We start from the raw sequence: 23,010 nt of genomic DNA, 5'->3' as shown, positions 1-23,010 counted from the left end.
CTGAATTACGAGACAGAGGACATGGCGGTGAATTCTCTCCAGAGGCCCGAGGGTATCACGTGGACTAAAGAAATGGAGCAATGTTACCATAAAGTGTAGCTTTTTTTTTTTTTTTGGAATAAAATACGTGATTATTTTAAACAAACAGTGCACCATCTGAGGAAGTTTGCTTCGGGCACAATCATTTATATATATATATATGGAAGTCACATCGTACACATACTAGAAAGCAGGGGTTAGAGGCTCTTTGCCTTAAAAAAAAAAAAATTAGAACTAATAGACAAACTTGTGTCCTCAGCTTTTTCAAAGCCCTTGTGAAATAGTATAAAAGCAGGCGACAAATTCATTTTTAAGTTACCTATGGAGCTAATCTTCTTAAAGTAACAAACAGTTGGCTAAATTAGCTATCAGATGGCTCATATTCACGACTGGACAGTTAAGGTGGGAGGTCCACCCCAGCTCCAGGGAACACAACCAGCAAACTCCGTGGTGGTATTCCGCGTGCTGTTTTGAAGCAGGAACATTTGGAGATGGCAGCCTGGATTAAGATGATTTTTGAAGGACATTTACCACTTGCTTCGTGTTATGTGGGTGGCTGCTGTTCTATAAGTGACATTTATGTGCCCGTGAAGAAATTAAAACTCCACATCCTAACAGCAACTCTCGAGTTTACCACACAACACCGAGCTTTGTTTTTATGTCAGCGAATCAAAGACTTCCTCCAGTGCTTGTCTGGACTATCTTTTAGACACTGTATGTCTTAGGCTGGGTTCTCTAGAGGAGGAAAACCAGGGAAGCATGTACACATATGCATGTACGCAGAGGCTCACACGGTTGTAGAGGCTGGCAAGTGCCAAGTCCATGGGTCAGGCATCAGGTTGGAAGCTTCTCCTGATTCACTTAGCTGCAGGGGCTAAAGAACCCAAGATCAGCAAGTCAGGTGGCAGGCTGCCGACTCATGGGCTACAGAGGCTGACGAATTCCCAAGATCAGCAGGCAATACAGCAGGCCTTTGCCAGAACTTTCATATACATATACTGGATGTAGGCCACACCCCTGAGGAAACGCTCCTTACAACTGATTGGCTGATCACATCAGATCATGTCATGGAGGATGATTACATCATTACACAACCTCCAAATTACATCATTACTTAACTGCCAAACCACTGAGAATCATAGCCCAGCCAAACTGACACATGGCCTTAACCATCACACTATTCAATTTTTTGGAAAGTAAAGCTGTCATTGAAATATTGGGTGTGGGCATTCAAGATAAACCTGAAGAATGTGATGAAAGATGGCAAAAAGGTACTTATTTGGTGAAGGATGAACAATAGATATTTATCTCAGAAGGACATTTTTGAAAACCTACACAAAACAAAAACCATGAAAAACTCCTTTAAACTCACTCAAAGAACAACAGACACCTGGAGCAAATAAAAGACGCTGGGTGGCCCAAGGATGGTGTTCCCCAGAAACCCTGCTGTTGGCTGCCACAGGCGCCCCCAGAAACTGTGACTCTGGGAGTCTCCAAAGCCAGGATTCTGCCCAAAGTGAGTCTACAGAAGGGAAACCCTGTGCTTTGGGGAAGGTACCACCCGTTGTTCTCGCTGCCTTTGGTTGCTGAGCACTGTCCCTTCATGTTGCCGTACAGTCAGCTGCAGCAACTTTAAACTTCAAGTTTTAAGGCTAAGGGCATGGGTGAGTGAGGACAAGCCTGTGCTGGACAGAATCCACAGGCGATTCTAATCTCCCCGTACATAACTGGGTCCCATCAGTCTAACTCACTCAGCTTCTAAATGTCCCCTCCAGCCTTCATGTTTGATAAGAAAGCATAAATGTCACGCTATTCCAGTAAACACGAACATCTTCGTTTTATAAGGTTAGCTCTATGAGTCAGGCTCATTGGAGACAAACAACTCATTTGCGGATAAAAATGGCTGTGCTGTTCTTACGTTCTGGACACAGAACATCAGTGTATTACATTAGATCTGGAATTATTTTATTTCATTTTCCTTCTCCTGGGCAATGCCAGATTATAGTGAATCCAGTTTGTGGAGCAAAAATCAGCGACCTTCTGGTTAAGCCCCACACAGTGGGCCCAGGAGAGCTTTGCATTCGAGTCTTTGCTTCATCAGGTTAAGTAGCGGTGGAGAGAAAGAGACTGAAGGCTGTGAGCTCCTCTCTCTTTATCCAGCTTCCGTACTAGTTCCTGACTCTGGAAAAGGACGTCAGAGTAGAAATGGCCGGAGGAGTTCCCCTTCCGGTCCCGCTGGGCTCTCAGTGTGGCTCTTTAGGAAAGGCTGGCTGTTAGAGGGGTATGAGGTGTTGGGTTCTCCCCCTGGAAGGGCTGGGAATGGATGGGCCTGGACTCCTTTCTGGATGCCCTAGTGGTCCCAGCGCAGTTCCAACACCTTTATTTAGCATATTTAGTATTTGTCTCCTACAGGGCCCTGTGCCAGTGCCACAGAGAGGATAAGGAGACAGGCAGCCTCTGCCCTGAAGGAGCTTATGGTCTCATTGGGGAGACGCAGACCCACAGGCCACATGGAGATGAAGCTGGCTGTTCAGGAGCGGAAACAAAGCAGCCTACAGCCACACATCAAACCGGGTGTACAGGGCAGGCACTCAGAGGTGAGATTATCGAGGCTGTGGCCGGCAATGGGCGACATTTCCTGGGTTCTGTCACTTGTCAGGCACGGTGGTGAGTACTTGCCTGAGTCACGCCCACCCCAACGCTGGGTGTGGTGAGCTGAGTGATGGCCCCAAAGATGTCCACATACTAGTTCCCATTACCCATGAATATGTTGAGGAGCTGTGGTGGTGCTGTGGTTAAGTGCTCAGCCGCTAACTGAAAGCTCGGTGGCTTCTACCTGCCGCTCCGCTTGAGAGAAAAATGTGGCAGTCTGTTTCCATAAAGACTACAGCCTTGGAAACCCCATGGGGCAGTTCTGCTCTGTCCTGTAGGGTTGCTGGGAGTTGGAATAGACCCCACAGCAGTGGGTTTGGTTTTTACGAATATGTTACCTTACACGGCAAAAGGGGGTTTGCAGATGTGATTAAGGATCTTGAGATGGGGAGATTCACCCAGGTGGGCCCCGTGTAATCTCAGAAGTCCCATGAGAGGGACACTGGAGGGTCAGAGACAGAAGACGCTCTGCCACAGGCTTTGAACATGGAGGATGGAAAGCTGGAAAAGGCAAGGAAGTGGATTTCCCTCAAAGAATGCTGCCCTGCCAACACACTGACTTTAGGACTTCTGGCCTCCAAAGTTGTAAGAAGATGACTTTGTGCTGTTCAAGCCGCTAAACTTGTGGTGATCTGTTACGGCAGCAGTGGGAGATGAATACACTTGGTAAGCATCCAGCTTGCAGCTGAGAAAACTGAAGCCCAAGGCGGCGCAGCTCACGGTTGGGGAGACCGCACTCAAACCGAGGTCTGGGAAGCCCACCTCCTTCCCAGGGTGGATCCTCCCCCACAGGGGCAGCTGTCCAGAGGAGGATGGCAGGGCTTGCTGGTCATGGACGGGAGGAGGAAGGTGCCCAGGGTCCTTGGACAACAGTGGATGGGTGGGTCTGTGTGGTGGGGGCGTCCCGCTGGGGAGGGAGGTGGGTCTGTGTGGTGGTGGGGGAGGGGGAGGGGTCCTGGTGGGGAGGGAGGTGGGTCTGTGGTGGTGGTGGCGGGGGGGTCCTGCTGGGGAGTGAGATGGATCTGTGTGGTGGTGGTGGTGGTGGTGGGGTCCTGCTGGGGAGTGAGGTGGGTCTGTGTGGTGGTGGTGGTGTCCTGCTGGGGAGTGAGGTGTGTCTGTATGGTCCAGGGTCCTGCTGGGGAGAGATGGGGCTTCCACTGAGGCTACCCTGGCATCTTGTGGGCAGAGGCCCTGGGCCTTTTATCCAGGACCTCCGCCATGGCCTGGACAGGTGCTGGCTCTGAGGGGCAGGAACATGCTCTTGCTGGGACTACCAGGAAGGGCTGTAGGAAAATCCCAACATCCAGTCACCCTGTGGAGCTCCTGATTCATGGGTCTGAGGGAGGAGCCGGGCGGTGGTGGCTTTTAATGGTGTCAGGGTCAAGGGCACCTGGGCTAGAAGGGGAGACCTGGTGGTGTAGTGGTTAAGAGCTACAGCTGCTAACCAAAAGCTTGGCAGTTTGAATCCACCAGTGCTCCTTAGAAACTCTATGGGTTCTACTCGGTCCTATAGGGTTGGAATTGACTGGACGGCAGTGGGTTTGTTTTGTTTTTGGGGGGCTGGAAAGTACATGGCCAGTCCATCCTCAGGTGTCAAATTTCAGGTTGTAACCCAGAGCTTCCTCCACTTTTGCGGTGCTGGAATCACCTTGTTGAAATGCTTAAATGTAGGCTTGGATTCAGAAGGTCTGGGGTGAGTGGGGTGAGGCCCAAGACTTCCCAAGCCTCACAAGCTCCCAAGGGAGCCAGTGCTTCTGGCCCACAGGCCACACGGTGCCCCAGACCATGCCGTCCTCAGGAAGCAGCCCAGCTTGCCCTGTGCCCTCAGGGCTGTGATCTGAACCACCTCTCCCGAGTCTAGCTGTAATCCTTCTTTCGGATTCCTGTTTTTCACCTTTCGGTGATATTAAATGGAATCTTTATTGTCCTAACTCAGAGAGACAACTAACAAATGTGGGAATTACAGACTCTAGGAAACGCATGGGGGGGCGGAGGGGGTGAAGAAAAATCACTAAGATTCTGAAGTCAGGAGAGCATTCCAAAAAAAGTGTACTGCCAATGTCCAGCGTTATGGAAACTTTAACATTTATTGAGGTCATGTTACATATGAGGTACCAAGATCAATGCGTCGTCTCATTAAAATCCCCATAACAACCCTGTCAGGAGGGACCATCATTACTTCAAACCAAGAAAACCAAACCCATTGCCATGGAGTTGATTCTGACTCACAGTGACCCTATAGGACAGAATAGAACTGCCCCACAAGGTTCCCAAGGAGAGGCTGGTGGATTCGAACTGCAGACCTTGGTTAGCAGCCGAGCTTCTAGCCACTGCACCACCAGGGCTCCGGTTTATAGAAAAGCCGGTGGAGGAGCTGAGCTCCCCTGATCACCGTCCTCTGCCTGCCCACAGGGATTGCACCAGCCAGGTGTGAAATGAAGACAGAAACACCCTCAAAGTGCCTTCCTGAAATGGTCGCCCTTTAAGGAGTTTTTTCTTACCACTTAACCTCTTCCTTGGCAAAAGCTCAACCTTTGAGAATCTTTGGGAAATTTACGTGGAAGGCAAGTCAGCGAGAGGGTCGGGGTGCTGGGCCTCTGCCCGAGGGCATCCGTGAGCTCTGCCGTATTGGCTGGAAGCTTCTAGAGTTCTCTGAGTCAACGGTGCCATCCCAAAGTCGGCATAACTGGCTTTTGAAAGAATCTGTGACTCTTTGTCCTCACACACCTGCCCTTTCCCACTGGTGTGGAAAAGTGAGGTCTTTCATTTTAACCGTCTGTGGAGTCTCTAAAAGGAGCCCTGGTGGTGCAGTGGTTAAGCGCTCGGCTGCTAACCAAGAGGTTGGCAGTTTGAGTCCACCCGGAGATGCCTCAGAAGAAAGGCCTGGTGATCTCGCTCTGAAAACCAGCCATTGAAAACTCCGTGGAGCACCGTTCGGCTCTGACACGCGTGGGGTCACCACGAGTCAGGCTGGCCCCGTGGAGCACCGTTCGGCTCTGACACGCGTGGGGTCACCACGAGTCAGGCTGGCCCCGTGGAGCACCGTTCCGCTCTGACACGCGTGGGGTCACCACGAGTCAGGCTGGCCCCGTGGAGCACCGTTCGGCTCTGACACGCGTGGGGTCACCACGAGTCAGGCTGGCCCCGTGGAGCACCGTTCCGCTCTGACACGCGTGGGGTCACCATGAGTCAGGCTGGCTCGACGGTGACTAGTACCAAAGGTCTATTACTACACGCTTCATTGGCTGTGACACCACACGTGAAAAGACGATGGAAAATGTCAGGGGCTGGTGAAAAATGATTGTGGTTCAAAAATGACTTATTACAAGATGGTTAAAAGCATCCCTCCTTACCAGCTCATCTGGGTGTGGTTAGCCAGGGGGGCCAGAGCCGGTTTTCCCCCCAGGGCCCTCGCATACTAGACCAAGACTCTACAGCCAAAGCTGCAGACCAGGTGGGTGCTGTGGCAGTGGGTCGGGGGGGCAGACCAGGTGGGTGATGTGGGGGTGGGGGGGGCAGACCAGGTGGGTGCTATGGTGGGGGGGCAGGCCAGGTGGGTGCTGTGGGGGTGGGGGGGGCAGGCCAGGTGGGTGCTGTGGGGGTGGGGGGGCAGAGCAGGTGGGTGCTGTGGTGGTGGGTGAGGGGGCAGACCATGTGGGTGCTGTGGTGGTGGGTGGGGGGACAACCAGGTGGGTGCTGTGGTGGGGGCAGACCAGGTGAGTGCTGTGGGGGTTGTGGGACAGACCACGTGAGTACTGTGGTGGGGGGGGCAGACCACATGGGTGCTGTGGTGGTGGGTGGGGGAGCAGACCAGGTAGATGCTGTGGTGGTGGGTGGGGGGCAGACCAGGTGGGTGCTATAGTGGTCGGTGGGGGGGGCAGACCGCATGGGTGCTGTGGTGGGTGGGGGGGCGGACCAGGTGGGTGCTGGGGTGGTGGTGGGGGGGCAGGCCACATGGGTGCTGTGGTAGGGGGGTGGATCAGGTGGATGCTGTGGTGGTAGGTGGGGGGGCAGATCAGGTAGGTGCTGTGGTGGGGGTGGGGGGCTCAGGGCAGACCAGGTGGGCACCGTTGGGTGTGGGGGTGGGGATGGGCAGGGCAGAGACCTCGGGTGTGTCTGCTTCACTTCAGATTCCTGAAATCCCAAAAGAGCGAGGCTGTGCTCAGAAAGGCGGTGTTTGCTCTCTGTTCTGGGCTTTCAGGAATTGTTTCTTCCGAAGGGCAAGTGTAAGGGCTCTGAAGAGTGAGCGCCCCGCTCACCTTGCCAGTCCCACCCAGCACCCTTCCACTGTGATGGTAAAAGCACTTAGAAGCCTTCCTTACACGGAAGGAAAGCTGTTCCACTCCAGCGTTTTATTACTTATCTTTCCCTCCATATTCATTGCGGCCGTTTTAGCCCTCCAGCTTTTGTTTCTGTGACCTACTTAGTGCATTCTTTTCCTATTCTGAACGATCACCTCTCAATTATGGACACTAATGGAGAGAAGACGACTCCAAGAAGACTGAGTAATTAGACGGCTAATTTGGATTAAAGTGCTCTAGGTCGACAACAACAACACAGAATGGCATCTTCTTCCTACAGCAGAGACTCTGCTAACCGACCTCCAGGGTCATCCCCTGACACCCTCCAGCCCCTGCCAGACATGCAGACGGCGTCCACAGCGCTCTGATGTGGACTCCCGACCTGCTGGGTCCTCACCTGACACCCTCCAGCCCCTGCCAGACACACGGACGGCGTCCACAGCACTCTGATGTGGACTCCTGCTTCCAACTGCACCAGGTGGCCTGACCTCACCAAAAGTCAGTTGGTTTTGCTCCAAGCCTGTTTATGCCCGTTGTACTTAGGGTCTAATAACACAAATATTATGTAAACTGGTGAGAAGCAAGTGCAAAAAAGCCAAAAAGATGTTATATTCATGAAAACCAAGTTAAATGCTTCAGGAAGAATCGATAAAGTCAAGTGTCTAAAACTTCTGCCGTTGAATTGGGTGTGAGTGACTCAAGACTGGGCAAGAAAAAAGGGGAAAAAAAGGTAGAGGATTATACACTTCCCTCTTTGAAAGCGTTCACTGTAAGGAAACCAAAATGGAAATCACAGATGGTCCATTAAGGGTGTGGTTTTTGATAAAAAGATAATAACGAACTCCAATAAATGGCCTTGGCCCTATATCAAAATACAAGTGATAAATTTACATTGCTAGACTTTAATTTAAATTGAAGCAATTAAAGCACACACATACTTTGGTTAAATGTTCCAATTACACTTCCAACAACTGGTCCTGCCCTGGTCAGAGGGCCGCTACCTTAAGTGATGGTTACGGATTGAATCATGTCCCCCCAAAATGTGTGTCAACTTGGCTAGGCCACGGTCCCCGGTATTGTGTGATTGTCCACCATTTTGTGATCTGACGTGCTTATCCTATGTGTTGTAAATCCTAAACTCCATGATGTTAATGAGGCAGATTAGAGGCAGTTATGTTAGTATTAGAGGCAGGACTGAATCTACAGGGTTAGTTTGTATCCTGAGTCAATCTCTTTTGAGATAGAAAAGAGAGAAGCCAGCAGAGGAGAGGGACCTCACCACCACCAAGCAAGAAGAGCCAGGAGTGGAGCATGTCGTTAGGACCCAGGGTTCCCATGCCGAGAAACTCCTAGACCAGAGGAAGACCGATGACAAGGACCTTCCCCAAGAGTCAACAGAGGAAGAAAGCCTTCCCCTGGAGCTGTGCCCTGAATTTGGACTTCTAGCCTCCTAGACTGAGAGAGAATAAATTTCTGTTTGTTGAAGCCGCTGGTGGTATTTCTGTTATAGCAGCACTAGATGACTGAGAGGGTGACTAATCTTCACACAGCGGCTGATTGCCTCTCTCTGGGCTAGATGTGCACTTGAAGATCTCAGACAATCGCTAAATGTCCTCGGCGGGCTGGGCCCTCACAGGCTGCTCAGGCAGAGACTGGTGGTGCCAGAACTTGCTGGGTGGCAAGAAGAGACTTTCCTCTGAATAAGGGCAGCCTCAAGTAGTGGGGTGTGGGGAGAACCTCGGGGGCTGATCCAGGGTGCCGTGGGTGGGGCCTGAGGCTGTGCCAGGTGAGAAGGGAAAAGTAGAGGCCTCACTGGTCATGGCAGGGTAGTGTAAGGCCAAAAAAGATGGCATGGGGCAGGGGGCAAGGAGGGAACGCAAGCCTTAGTCTTGTGATCTCGCCCTAAAATTGGCAAACCCCAGAACAGTCTCCTGGGCTGCCAGCTAGCGTTGATTTCTGCTCAGCGCTCCCCTGCATTGACCACCACAGCTATTAGCGAGTCTCACCACTAGAGGGCAACAGGGTTTCTAAAACGAGGGGTTCTCGCAGAGCTAGGAAATCACCTGCCCTGGAGGCGTTGCAAAGGTGGGTGCAGGAATCATCTGGGGAGAACAATCATCTGGTCCACTTCCAAAACTTTTTGTAGCTGAAACCCACAGCAAGAAATGCATTCCTCATCACGACCTAGTTCATACGTACACGTTTCAAACATGTAGGGCGCCTACTGACCCTGGCTTCTTCATGAGCTAGAACAGCTTGTACCCCACAAAGGACTGCACCCTACTAAACTGCTTCCGTGACCCACTGGTGGGCCCTCAGCTCCAGCAGCCTTGACATAGTCCACGCTCTCTCTTTACAGAGGAGCGCACCCATCCCAGAGTTGGGGGGCTCCAGGAGCCCTGACACAGTCCACGCTCTCACTTTACAGAGGAGCGCGCCCATCCCAGAGTTGGGGGGCTCCAGGAGCCCTGACACAGTCCACGCTCTCACTTTACAGAGGAGTGCACCCATCCCAGAGTTGGGGAGCTCCAGGAGCCCTGACACAGTCCACACTCTCACTTTACAGAGGAGCGCGCCCATCCCAGAGTTGGGGAGCTCCAGGAGCCCTGACACAGTCCACACTCTCACTTTACAGAGGAGCGCACCCATCCCAGAGTTGGGGAGCTCCAGGAGCCCTGACACAGTCCACACTCTCACTTTACAGAGGAGCGCGCCCATCCCAGAGTTGGGGGGTTCCAGGAGCCCTGACACAGTCCACGCTCTCTCTTTACAGAGGAGCGCGCCCATCCCAGAGTTGGGGGGCTCCAGGAGCCCCGCCCCTCCTCCTGCGCACCCGGGAGTCTCTCCCTCCTGATCAGTCCTGGGTGGATGAGCTGAGCGTTCGCTGACAACTCACCGAGGACATAAAGAGTGAAAACCAAGTCTGAGGGATCAACCTTTTTTTTTTTAACTTCGGGTGACTGCTGCAGCCGAGCTTGTAGCCGTACTGAATGCCCCACGCGGGAGCCCAGCGGCTGCTTCAAAACCTAATGAATCTCAAAGAGGCCTTCTCTGACAACTCCACCCCAGACTATTGCTCTGGGGTCCATTCCGCCTCATAGCGACTCCACCCCACCCACCCCAGAACTGAACTAGGGCCACAATCGCTGACCACCCCACCCCACCTCACCCCACATCTGAATTAGGGATGCGCTAACTGCCTGTCACATAGCAGAGCTCAGGAACTAGCTGATGAATGAACGGAAACTCTCATTTTTATGCCTGACAGTTGACACATACATCATCTTGGGGGATTCCTAAAAGGACCAGGCGTGGTTGGCAGGACATGAGCTATTCCCATTCCAAATGGGGAAATAGCCAGAGGAAGCTTACTGACCTTGTCTGGGTCATGTGGCTCACCGGAGGCAGAGCCGGGGCTGGTATCAGGGCTCCCCTACAATACCCACGGGCTGGTCCCCCACGTTCAGGAAAGACACACACGGAACAATCGCTGTAGCGTCTGCTCCGATTCAGGGCGACCCCGTGTGTCAGAGCAGAGCTGCGATCCAGGGGGTTTTCAACAGCTGATTTTTCAGAAGTAGATCAATAGGTTTTTCTTCCAAAACATCTCTGGGGAGACTCGAACCTCCAACCTTTTGGCTAGCAGCCAAGTGCGTTAACCATTTCCACCACCCAGTAGGAATCAGGGCTCACTCCCAGCCACCTCCCCTTGCCTCTACCATCTCTGAAGACCCTGCCATGTCACCATCATAGATGTGACACACCCTGCACCAGCCGGCCTTGACCACCCCTGCAAATGAGTTGGAAGAAAACAATTTCCTGGGAGAAACTGAAACCGTTTGGGTCTCTAGAGACTCCTGGCCCTGAAAAAGTCACCGAGCTCTCTTCCCCAGTGCCCCAATTTTAAAGCATTATAACCAATTTTGGAGGGAAAAAAAGGTGAACCAGAAAACAACAGGCTAACCTTTCTAAGGGTCAACACCCTGGATTTTTCAACTTTTTAATCCCTTCTCCTTTCCATGTATTTGTCTCAACTTAATTCTCTTTTTTGGCTAAAAGAGAAGTATTCCTTCAAAATTCTGTGATATAACATTACAGATGAAGAACACTGGATGCTTTGTGAAAGACAAAGGGAATTTTTGCTTAACTCTCAGGCTCTGAGGGCCAACTTGATTATTTTGTGAAGGGTGCCAAGAATTTCATTTATTTTTCAAGGGGGTGACTAGATGAATACAAATGAAAAATATTTTTTTTGGTCTTGGAAAGAAGGAAAAACACCCTGGAATCTGAAAACTGGTGTACTTTAGAAATCTCAGTTTGGTTTTTTGCAGGGAATCTTCCCCACTGACAGCTAGGGGCAAATCTCCAGGGGGCCCCTTTAGGGGCTCTGGGCGGTTGCCACTCTTCTCCCCTGACTGAAAACTCTCAGCTCTGTTCACTCACTTCTTTGCTGGGCTAGTAAAACTGAACCCCCCCACCGCCCCCATCCAGAGACAATAGAATTGTTAAAACAGGTAATAAGAATAACCAAACCAAAATCAAACTCGTTGAATTGATTCCAACTCATAGCAACCCCACAGGACAGAGCAGAACTGCCGGTAGGGCTTCCCAGGAGTGGTGGGTAGATCGCTACCGCCGACCTTTTGATTAGCAGCTGAACGCTTAATCACTGGCCACCAGAGCTCTGGTGATAAGAATAGGTTGCCTTTTTTTCTAGCAACAAATTGATTTCATAATTCAGTGAGTTTAGCAGCCGTCGCTGCAGGGTTATCTCTTTGAAGAACCAAGGCCAAGCTTTCGCCCCTGCGTCTGACTCTGAGCCTAGGACAATCCTAACAGAAACTCCAACTGCCGGGCTTGAAGACTTAACCTACTTACACTCTACATTTAATTCCAGAGTCTTTGAGGCTATGCGTCTGCAAGCTTTGTATAATATTTGGGGATTATTGGAAGTAGTAACATTGTTTTGGGGCTTAATTTAATGTCAGTGTGTAACTCTCCTGTTGCTGTATCTGATGAAGAAAACAGCCTAAGCCACAGACACAAAAGGATACCTGCCCCCGGTGCCTCCAAACGCAACCACATTACAACTTCCCCATTGATTCGCTTATAGAAAACTGTGCCCTGTTCACTCAGTCCCATATATTGAAGCAGGCGCCAAGATTAGGACGGTTCTTGACACTCACATTCCAGCCACATTACCCTGAAGCCCTTGCTTGGTGGCCTGCAATTAACAAGGGACAGACAGTCCCTTCGTTCCAGCATGGTAACTACCTGGTATTCGCCCACGTCTGCATACAAGGCAGGTTAACCAGTAATCAAGATAACGCACTGGCTCCCTTGTGTTTATTCACTGATGTGTGGTGCACAATTTCACATGGGTTTAAACACACTTTTGATGTGGTGAAACTGTGCACTACAGATTAGTAAGTAAGCATAAGTAAGCCAGTAAAAAAAAAAAAAAAAAGCCAGTTTGTGCCTGTTTATTAGGTAATCGGTCCCTGGTTGCATAGCAGCCACCCTGGGTACCTCTAGACAAGATTAAGCTTTGTCCTTGGGGCCCTTTCCTCAGTTTACCCAGACGCCTGTCTCCCAGGTATGGGGACGGTCGAGAGCGCTGCCCTGTGAAACACCTTCGCCGCCTGAGCGCCTGTGGGCTCCTTCTGCGCCCTGCACACCTGGAGGACGCCTGGCGCTCGCCTCGCGCCCCCCGGACTCACCCGCGCGCGGCCCTCCTGCACCGCGGCCAGAACCCGCAGCGCGCTGGGCGAGCCGGCACGGAAGTTGAAGAAGTGCAGCGCCGCGCGCGCCGTCTGCTGCAGGAGCCAGCGCGGGGGCCCCGCGTCCTGCCACCGCCCGCGGTCCTCGGGCCCCCCGGAGCCCGCCGAGGTCCCCGCCGCCCGCGGGAGGGCGAGCAGCGCCAGCAGGGCGAGCAGCGGGGCGGCGGGGCGCGGGCCCCCGGGCCGGGGCGCGGGCGGCGGGTGCCGGCGGGGCTGCACGGACGCGGGCGGCATCTCTGCGCTCGACTGACCGGCACGAAGCGGGCGGTGTCGGCGCTTCGCGGAAATAAGGCCGCGCGCCCTCCCTCCGCCCCGGGGCGGCCGGCTGGAGGGGCCGGGTCCCCGCTCGCCGCGCCCTCTCCGCGCTCCCCGCGGTCCTGGGCCCCCCGCTTCCCCGCCCCCGGCCGGCTCCTGGGGCCCCGGCTCTGCGCCCGGACACGGCGGCGCCTCCCCCAGAGCGCGCGGGGCGGAGGGGTCAGGGGGCGCCTCCCCGAGAGCGCGCGGCCCGGCCCAGCTCGGGGACTTGGCTCCTCTCCCCTGAGGTGGCTGTGATCTCGCCGCCCTGGGAGAACAGAGCGATCCCGCTTCGGGTCTCCCAGGCTTGGGGCTGTGACTCCCGAGAGAATAAAGGAAGGGACAAGGGGAGAAGGCGGCTGGACGCAGTGGGCATGGTTGGGGGTCACTGTGGGGGCGGTGGAGGGAGGCCACTGAGGCCGGCGTGAGCAGTCAGTCGCTGGCCCGGAAGCAGAGGAGAGGAGACCAGGAGGGCAGAGGGGTAGCTGGCAGAGTAAGATAAGGACCGACGGGCCCCATTGGAACACGTTGTAGGTCGTTGATAATCCTGGTGGGAGAGCAGGTGGAAAGGCTGGGGGTGGAAGCAGGATTCCAGCGGGGTGACACATGGATGGCGCCTGGGGGAGAGGAGGCAGTCGGTATAGACGACTCTTTCCAGACACCTGCCAGCGAAGGGATAAGATGGCCCTTGCTTTAAAGCCACAGACAAGAGAGGAAGTGCAGGAGAACCAGGGGTCAGGAGGTAGAACTGGTGCTGCTGGCCTTTCCCAGCACCTATTCCTCCATTCCTCTTCATTTAGTTCAGGGGTCCTCCCCTCCTCAACATCTGCTGACCCCAATCCCACTGATGGGGCTAAAAGAAGTCCTAGCCCTTAAGTAGTGACTGGTTCACGCCGGGCGCACCGAGGTTCTGGCAAATGAGATTCTGGGACAAGTGGGGTGTTATCTCTGAAAAACCACCTCCCTCCTCCTCTTTCTCCACGTTCATCCCTTGTCTGTCCTTTCTGTGGATACTTAGGGCACACCTGCTCTGTTAAGTCCTGGAGAAATGAGGGTGAACAGCCAGACACACACCTTAGCTCTCCTCAGCACACCTGAAGTGGGGAGGGGCACTCACTGAGGCAAAGAGGTGCGCCCCACATTGGATGCAGTTACCTGCTGTGGAGAAAAATTAAACAGGAGGGAGGGAGGAGAGCTGGGGGATGGTTGTAGTTTAAATGATGTGATGGGGCAGGCCTCCCTGAGGAGGTGATCTTTGAGTGAGCACCTGAGGAGCTGAGGCACAAACCCTGTGAAGAGCACTCTGTTGTTAGGTGCTGCCCAGTTGGCTCTGACTCATAGCGACCCCGTGTACAACAGAACAAAACCCTGCCCAGTCCCACGCATTCTCCGTGTCGTCGTTACACTTGAGCCCATTGTTGCCGCCACTGTGTCAGTCCATCTCGTCGGGGGTCTTCCTCCCTTTTGCTGACCTTCTGTAGGGAAGAGCACTCTAGGCACGAGGAGGGAACAGCAAGCACAGCGGCCCTGAGGCAGCAGCCGCCTGGCAGGTTTGAGGTAGAACAAGACACTGCAGCTGGAGGGAAAGACAAGGGGGAGAGTTTCGGGGGCAGAAGTCAGAGGATGAGGTGTGGGGGGGAGGTGCTGGCTGACTGACCATGCAGGACTGGGGGGGGTGGTGACTGACCATACAGGGCTGGGGGGGTGGTGACTGACCATACAGGGCTGGGGGGGTGACTGACCATGCAAGAGTGGGGGAGTAACTGACCATGCAGGACTGGGGGGGTGGTGACTGACCATACAGGGCTGGGGGGGTGGTGACTGACCATACAGGGCTAGGGGGGGTGACTGAACATGCAGGACTGGGGCGGTGACTGACCATGCAGGACTGGGGGGGGTGGTGACTGACCATACAGGGCTGGGGGGGTGACTGACCATTCAGGACTGGGGGAGTGGCTGATCATGCAGGACTGAGGGCTGGTGACCATGCAGGACTGGGGGGGTGACTGACCATGCAGGGGAGGGTGACTGACCATGCAGGACTGGGGGGGTGACTGACCATGCAGGACTGGGAGGGTGGCTGACCATGCAGGACTGGAGGGGTGACTGACCATGCAGGGGAGGGTGACTGACCATGCAGGACTGGGGGGGTGACTGACCATGCAGGACTGAGGGGGGGGTGACTGACCATGCAGGACTGAGGGGGGGGTGACTGACCATGCAGGACTGGGGGGGGGTGACTGACCTTACAGGCTGAGGGGGGAGGTGACTGATCGGAGGGGTGGGTGACTATGCAGGACTGGACAGGCCCTTGTGTGTCTGTACGTGTCACCTGCCCGCTCTCCCCTGTCCTCCTGTCAGCTTGAGAATGAAGCCAGTTCCAGGAATGCAGAGCAGAGAGACAGGAGACTCTGGGTTCCTGATGACTCTGTCGAGTCCCTGAATCAACTGACCCTGGATCTCATTTCTTATTGTTCAAGTCCGTTGAAGTTGGAGTTTCTGTTTCTTGCCCTCAGGGACAGCCTAACATAGATAATATCTCCCCAGAACCCTGCCAATTCCCCCTCCAAGGGATTGTAGTAATAAGGCTATATTGGGGTTTTATAAAAATTGAATTTTCCTTATTCTACTTCAGTGTTTTGTCCCCACGGGGTGTGTTAGGCTACTTTCAGCTGCAAGTAATAGGCAATCTGATGACCAGTGTGGACTGAATGAGTGGTTGCAAGTGTGAGGTTCTGGGGATGGTTTGGTGACTCAGTGATTTTCTGAAGAGTCCGGGCTCTCTCCATCCTTTTGTACAGCTATCCCTAGCTAATTGGCTTTTTGTCCATGGACTTGTTGCTTCATGGCTATAGAATGGCTGCCACAGCTCCAGACATCACATTTTCACATGCTGCATCCAAAGAAAGAAAGCAAAGGGTGGGTCTTCAGGGTGGAAAGAGTGCCACATAAAGTGCCTTTTTTTTTTTTAACTTGTTTGTTTTCATCAGGGAAGAATGCTCTTTGCAAGAATATTTTCTCTCCCAGTCCTGTCCACCCTGCATACCTTCCTTTATATTATATTGGCCAGAACTCAGTCATGTTGGCAAACCCTACCTTCAAAGGAGGCTGGAAAATATCTGCCCTCTTTTCAGCTTTGTGATGTTTAAGTTTGTTTGTCAACTTGGCTGGGCCATGGTTCTCAGTGGTTTGGCAGTTATAATGTAGTTTGGCAGTCAGATAATAAAGTAATCACTTCCATGATCAGATCTGATATGATGTGATCACCTCCAAGATGGGATTTACTGTTAGTAGCCATTCAGCTGAAAGGGAGATTCCTTGGGGGTGTGACCTGCATCCAATATAGTTGTACTTTCTTGCAAGGCTCGCTGGCTTTTGCTCTCTCTGGATCCTGCAGCTGGCTCCCATTCATCTGACCTCTGGTTCTTGGGACCTGAGCTAGCAGTTTACCTGCTGATCTTGGAAGCCTTCAGTCTCTGCAGCCTGTGAACCAGAGGCTCTGTGTGTTTCATTGGCAAGAACTTATTTGAGTTCTTAGCTGCAAAGGAGGCTGGGAAATGTAGTCTTTGTTCAGGGTGGCCATGGGCATGCTTAGTACTGAAATCAGGACTCTGGTACTGAGGAAGAAGAGTGTGTCTCACACCAGAGGTCCTAGAAGCAGACCCTGAGATGAAGGTTGTGTGCAAGATTGTTTGAAGGAAATGCTTCATGGAAAGTTGCAAAGAGGAGGGAAGACAGACAGACAGAAAGGACCGGGGGATAAGTGCCGCTACGCGAGCTCGGGGAACTAGCCCAGGGTTAGTTATCTGACCAGCAATAGTAATTGCAGTAGTAATTACAGCTTTTTAAATGCACATTTAATAATTATAGCTTTCATTTTATAAATAGAAATGTTCTGGGGCACAGGAGGCATTTCCTTCCCTGAGAACTGTCTGTTCAGGTCCTCTGTTCATTTTTCTGTGAGATTGTGGGATTTCTGTTTTTGTAGAAGCTCTTTAAGTACTAAGGAAACCAGTTCTTGGCCTGTTGTGTGTCTCACTAATTGTTGTTTTTTCTCAGTTTGTGTAAAGGATTGAATTGTTTCCCCCAGAAGTGTGCGTTGGAGCCCTAACCCCTATTCGGGGGAATGTGACCTTAAGTGGAAATAGGGTCCTTGTAGATGTAGTTAGTTAACATGAGGTTTATACTGGAGTAGGTGGGCCCTAACCGATAAGACTAGTGTCTTTATAAAGAGAGGAGAAGAGACAGACAGACAGACAGGAAAGACGGCCCTGTGATGACAGGTAGAGATCGGAGTGATACGTCCACCAGCCAAGGGACACCCGGGACTACCAGATGCAGGAAGAGACAAGGAAGGCTCTTCCCCTAGGGCCTTCAGAGAGAACCTGGCCCTCCTGACACCCTGAATTTGGGCTTCTCTCCTCCAAAACTGTGACACGGTAAATTTCTGTTGCCTTCAGCCAGCCAGTTTGTGGCATTTTGCTACGGCAGCCCAGGAAAGTAGTACAGTTCATACGTGGTGTTTGCGATGCACGCACACTGTTCCTCCTTGCCAGATACCACACGCGGGGTGACGTTGTTAACTGCACAGCACGGTCTCCAAAGGGCCTGTCGTCTTGGGCCATGTGTACCACCTCCCACCCGGGTCTCTCTTCCACTGGGTTGTTTCAACAGGAAAGAAGCAAAGTCTTAGTGACCAGATTCTGGCTGTCAGCCCCCATGCAGAAGTAGGTGTTGCCCATAAGAGTGTCCAAATTTGTCATGTTTCTTATTCCTTAGTCATTGCTCAGATTATCATGAGCACTTTTATATAGAAAACTTGGTTTGTGTGCAAGAAACATAATGGCCTATAAAACTATAATGACTTTTAATAATATGAAAAGATAGTCTAGATGGCGAGAGAGTAAATTCATACAACTTTTCAGCAGATAATTTATATTATCTACCCTACAACCCAGAAATTCCCCTTCTAGAATTTATAGTAAAGATGAACGCACACACATAGGTATGTTGTAAGCGTGTCCTTCTCCGTGTGTGGATTGTTAGCTCCTCAAGGAAAAAGATGCCCAATATCTCATTCTCTGCTCCAGGTCCCCTAGAACAGTACCTGGAACACATAGAAGCCAACATATATTTATTGAAAGAATGAAGAGTAAAATGCGGGAAAAAAATCTAAATTTCATGGTTGAATAATGACGGTGCCTCCACATAGTGGAATATTGTGCAGCCGTTAAGAAGGAGGAGGTAGACCTGGGTTTGCCATCTGAACCATCTCTCAGGTTTAATGTTGGTAAGAGACAACCAGGTGGAGAATAGAGCAACCAATGTGCTACAGTTTGTGTAAAAAGAAACAAAGAGCATACATGCTTGCACACAGATGGAAACCCTGGTAGTGTAGCGGTTAAGTGCTATGGCTGCTAACCAACAGGTCAGCAGTTCGCAATCCACCAGGCGCTCCTTGGGAACTCTCTGGGGCAGTTCTGCTCTGTCCTATAGGGTCACTATGAGTAGGAATCGGCTCGACGGCAGTGGGTTTCGCACACAGACATGAATGCTGGAATATGCAAAGGCTGTCTGAAAAGCCGCCTCAGAAATTGTGCCATTGGCAGTTATAGGATGCAGGAGAGCGGAAGGAGAGAAACTTTTCACCAGGAAGCCCTTGTGATGATGTTTTTAAATGTGTGTTACCTATACTAAATCAGCAAATAAATGAATTGCGGCTTGCGAATGAACGTATCAGTTTCCTCTGCAGTAGGGAGGCCGCCATTTCTACAAAGGCTTTACAGTTCTGTCATCCGACATAGCCAGAGCTAGCCTGCTCTCGGGTTCCCCTCCACCCCATAGAGTTCAGGCTTGTCTTTCTCCCTATGAACCTTGCCTTTTTACACTCTTCTTTTGTCTCAGGCCTAGTTGAGCTATCCCATATTAAAGCTTTTAGGAAAGAAATTAATAAGTTAATTCACACTATGGTGTAAATGACTGTCATGGCTTACTACATTGCTTCTCCCAGAAGTATTAATTTAATACAAAGTCTTGAGCCAAGAGACTGAGGAGGTTGCAGGCATCAGTACAGTGTGCTGAATAGAGGTACCCAGCAGCCCCTGAACATCCATGTCTGCCCCTTCCCTTCCCCCTTGAGTTCACAAAGAGGCTGGAGAACAGGGGAGGAAGGAGGGCTTGCTGAGTCTTCACTGTTCATTCCCCTCCTCCCCAGAGCGGCCAAGATGTGTCTTCCTTAGAGTTCAGGAGCGTTCCCTTAAAATTAGAGGAGGGCTAAATGCTGAAGTACCCTCACCAATGGACTTCACTGGGCGTGAGGAGACCAGGGCATGACATGCTGAGAAAGAAAGGCCTGATGACACTGCTGTCCTGGTGACCCTGCTCATGGAGGGTGTGGAATAGGGTCCAGAAACCAACTCCCATGAGCCTCAGGCCTCATGGCCCTTTAACCAAGCCCTGGCAATATACCCAGAACAGGTACGGTTGAGTGGACCCTGGTGTTTGGACCCTCCCAGCAGCCATCCCCCCTACCCTCTCAGTGATGCTGCTCTGATTTCATCCTTACTCACCCCTCACTGCGCTGCTGACAGCACCCCGAGAGGCTGACCCTGTGAGCCAGGAGGAAGTCAACAGCCTGGGCCTTAGGTGACCCAGGAGGAAGTCAACAGCCTGGGCCTTAGGTGACCCAGGAGGAAGGCAACAGCCTGGGCCTTAGGTGACCCAGGAGGAAGTCTATAGCCTGGGCCTTCGTGACCCAGGAGGAAGTCTACAGCCTGGGCCTTAGGTGACCCAGGAGGAAGTCAACAGCCTGGGCCTTAGGTGACCCAGGAGGAAGTCAACAGCCTGGGCCTTAGGTGACCCAGGAGGAAGTCAACAGCCTGGGCCTTAGGTGACCCAGGAGGAAGTCTACAGCCTGGGCCTTAGGTGACCCAGGAGGAAGTCTACAGCCTGGGCCTTAGGTGACCCAGGAGGAAGTCAACAGCCTGGGCCTTAGGTGACCCAGGAGGAAGTCTACAGCCTGGGCCTTAGGCGTAGAGCACTTGGACTAAGCAGACCCAGCTGACCTCTAAAGACGACAAGCAGCATCAAGGTTCCTACATTAGAGTGCTCTGGTGCTGTCAGCATTGGGCCTTGACCAGCAGTGGAATGTGAGTGTGAGTGTGAGTGTGAATGTACTCAGTACATGGTAAAAAAAAAATATTTGCTCGACTGTTCTTGATGGGGGATATTACTGAGCTTGAGCAGATGAAAAGAACTGTTACATATTTCCCTGCTCTTTTTTTTTTTTTTTTTACCCTCTATGGGTAAACCCTGGTGGCGTAGTGGTTAAGTGCTGTGGCTGCTAACCAAAGGGTCGGCAGTTCAAATCCACCAGGAGCTCCTTGGAAACTCTATGGGGCAGTTCTACTCTGTCCTATAGGGTCACTATGAGATGGAATCGAATCGATGGCACTGGGTTTGGTTTTTTGGTTTTGTACTCTCTATGGACATGAAACAATCCTCTTAAAAGCCATCATGTCTTAACCTTTAAAAATAAAAGTAATTTCTGTTATGTGGCTTTGAGAACTTTTTCATTTCTTCCCAAGATTTGACAAGGCCTTTTTTCATGCATAATTGCCAACAGATGGTTTTCTAATGTAATGAAATGAATATGGTCAGTACAACACGTATTGCATTTTGCAACTTTCCAAATTAAGCCCCCCTTATTTTTTTTATACTGTGGTAGTTAAGAACACAACATCTTTGTAGTTCAAGTCTATATTTTCTAGTGAATTTGGCACGGTACTTTGGTTTTGCATCAGTCACTTGGAATAAGAGATTGGCCTCTCCAAGAATGGATTAACTTGGTGAACTAGAACTGAGGAGTAAATCAAATTACAAATTAGCACATTTAGTTTTCCCAGCAAAAGTTATTTAAATGAAGCTTGAAAGAGTGAAGTTTGTTCTTTCTTCTTTGAGAAGATGCTATATATTCATTACAGAGTGAAAAGAAGGATTTAATTTTTTTTCCCCTGGGGACGATACTTAGAATTTTATGTTCTTCAAAGAAAAATCTTTCACAGTTGTTAATATTTGCATGCCCTGAACTTCCCAGAGTGATTAATTTATGAACCTCTGTTTTTGGCATGAGTATTCACCAACCAAGCTTGCATGGAGTGTGTTATCTGAGTAAATCAAAACCAACTCCTCATCCCACAGAAGACATCTGCCCACACAAGGCAAGCTAGATAACATGACAATGAGTTGGAAAACCCACTGACTTTGTCCCCGCCCCCCACCGCCCCAATTCTTCCACAGGGTCCATGACAGGGAGCGTGTATAACAGTGAGAACAAACAGAAGGACTGATAGGTAAATCAGCTGACTAACACAGAGATAACACAACCTCATCATATATATATAGAGCTTGGCTGAGCTCTTGGAATGTGATGATGGGGTGGGTGGATCTTTAAGGAGGGAAGCTAGTCGAGAAAAGCTGGATTTGTGGTAGGTTTAGAAGCGTCGTCAGGCTGTGGGAACAGCAAGGGACAGACTGTTAAGGCAGAAGGGGTGGCTCCAGCGAACAAAGTGAAAGGGAGGCCAAACACAGGTTAGCAGTGAGGCTACCTGAGGTGAAGGGAAAAGGAGGTCGACCTGGAAGCCCAAATGGGCATCTGTTCTTAGAGTTGTCTCAAAGTCCCTGCACACCTAGGCTGAAGACACTTCAACTGCCCAAGGTGAGCTTGATCATAAGAACATTGATTTTTGTAAGTAAATGCTAATGCAAAAATGATTTTCTCTTCACTGGTAATAACAGAAGACAACCATCCTTTAGTATAAGGAGGAAATGTGGTTGACTAAAATGAAATTCTACCTTTGGATTCTTTCCTTTTTTTTTTAATTTTATTGGCCAAAGCACCTACCACGGCCATGCCTAACTTCTTCAGAGGGTAGGCAGGTACAATATCATTGTGCACCCGGGGAAGTTGAGAGCTGCAAGTATTTGAAATGGCACAAATCCCCACCACAGCTGCGACTACCAGGTGAGGCTGTCCTTTCCAAGAGCAGAGTCTTTTAAAATTGGGGCCTGTCTTTGTCACCTAGTGCTGCCATAACCGAAATACCACAAGTGGATGGCTTTAACAAAGAGAAATTTATTTTCTCACAGTCTAGTAGATTACAAGTCCAAATTTAGGTGGTCAGCTCCAGGGAAAGGCCTTCTCTCTCTGTTGGCTCTGGAAGAAGGTACTTGTCCTCAGTCTTCCCCTGGTCAAGGAGCTTCTCAGGCGCAGGGACCCCAGGTCCAAAGGACGCACTGTGCTCCTGGTGCTGCTTTCTTGGTGGTATGAGGTCCCCCGTCTCTCTGCTCACTTCTTTCTCTTGTATCTCAAGAGACCGCCTCAAGACACAATCCAATCTTGCAGGTTGAGTCCCGCCTCACTAACACAACTGCCACCCATCCTCCCTCATTAACATCATAGAGGCAGGATTTACAACATACAGGAAAACCACGCAATACGGGGAATCATGGCCCAGCCCAACTGATACATACATTTTTGGGGGGATATAAATTCAACCCATGACAGAGCCTTTCTCAATAATTGGGGCCATAACCATGACAGTATTAAGCAAACTTTTTGATACATCTTTTCCTTATACTTGGAGCCCAAAACTCTAACAATGTCTGTTTTTGCAAATGTATCATTTCTTGCTACAACCTTCAGGGAAGATGCAAAGTGATATTGTAATTTAGAATAAAAAAAAATTGAACAGTTAATTGCAGGCTTTTAGAGGGTTTTTCTAATTCATCTCACACATGAAACTCTCTCTAAACACATTACATACATGGAATCCGGGAGATGGAGTTGACTTTTACTGGTTTCAATAATCCTCTTGTGATATGTGTTAGGAAACGACCGACTGAATAAGAAAAACCTTATTATTTCCCTGCTATTTTTTTTTTTT

General features: G+C 50.9%; 1 protein-coding gene and 1 long non-coding RNA gene across 2 annotated transcripts in view; one reads left to right on the top strand and one right to left on the bottom strand.

Moving 5' to 3' along the window:
* LOC126066273 (uncharacterized) overlaps positions 1-6,124 on the top strand; it is a 28,251-nt gene extending 22,127 nt beyond the window's left edge. The window contains exons 5-6 of the long non-coding RNA XR_007515051.1: positions 2,452-3,357; positions 5,104-6,124. This is a non-coding gene — a long non-coding RNA (uncharacterized LOC126066273). The remainder of the gene's footprint in view (positions 1-2,451; positions 3,358-5,103) is intronic.
* RARRES1 (retinoic acid receptor responder 1) overlaps positions 1-13,073 on the bottom strand; it is a 35,345-nt gene extending 22,272 nt beyond the window's left edge. The window contains exon 1 of the mRNA XM_049867173.1: positions 12,713-13,073. Coding sequence (XP_049723130.1) covers positions 12,713-13,006 — 294 coding nt within the window. The 5' untranslated portion in view covers positions 13,007-13,073. The remainder of the gene's footprint in view (positions 1-12,712) is intronic.
* Positions 13,074-23,010: the final 9,937 nt, after the last annotated feature.

The sequence above is a fragment of the Elephas maximus genome, chromosome 23, assembly GCF_024166365.1.
Source record: "Elephas maximus indicus isolate mEleMax1 chromosome 23, mEleMax1 primary haplotype, whole genome shotgun sequence".
NCBI lineage: Eukaryota > Metazoa > Chordata > Mammalia > Proboscidea > Elephantidae > Elephas > Elephas maximus.
This window is presented reverse-complemented; position numbering and strand designations above follow the sequence as displayed.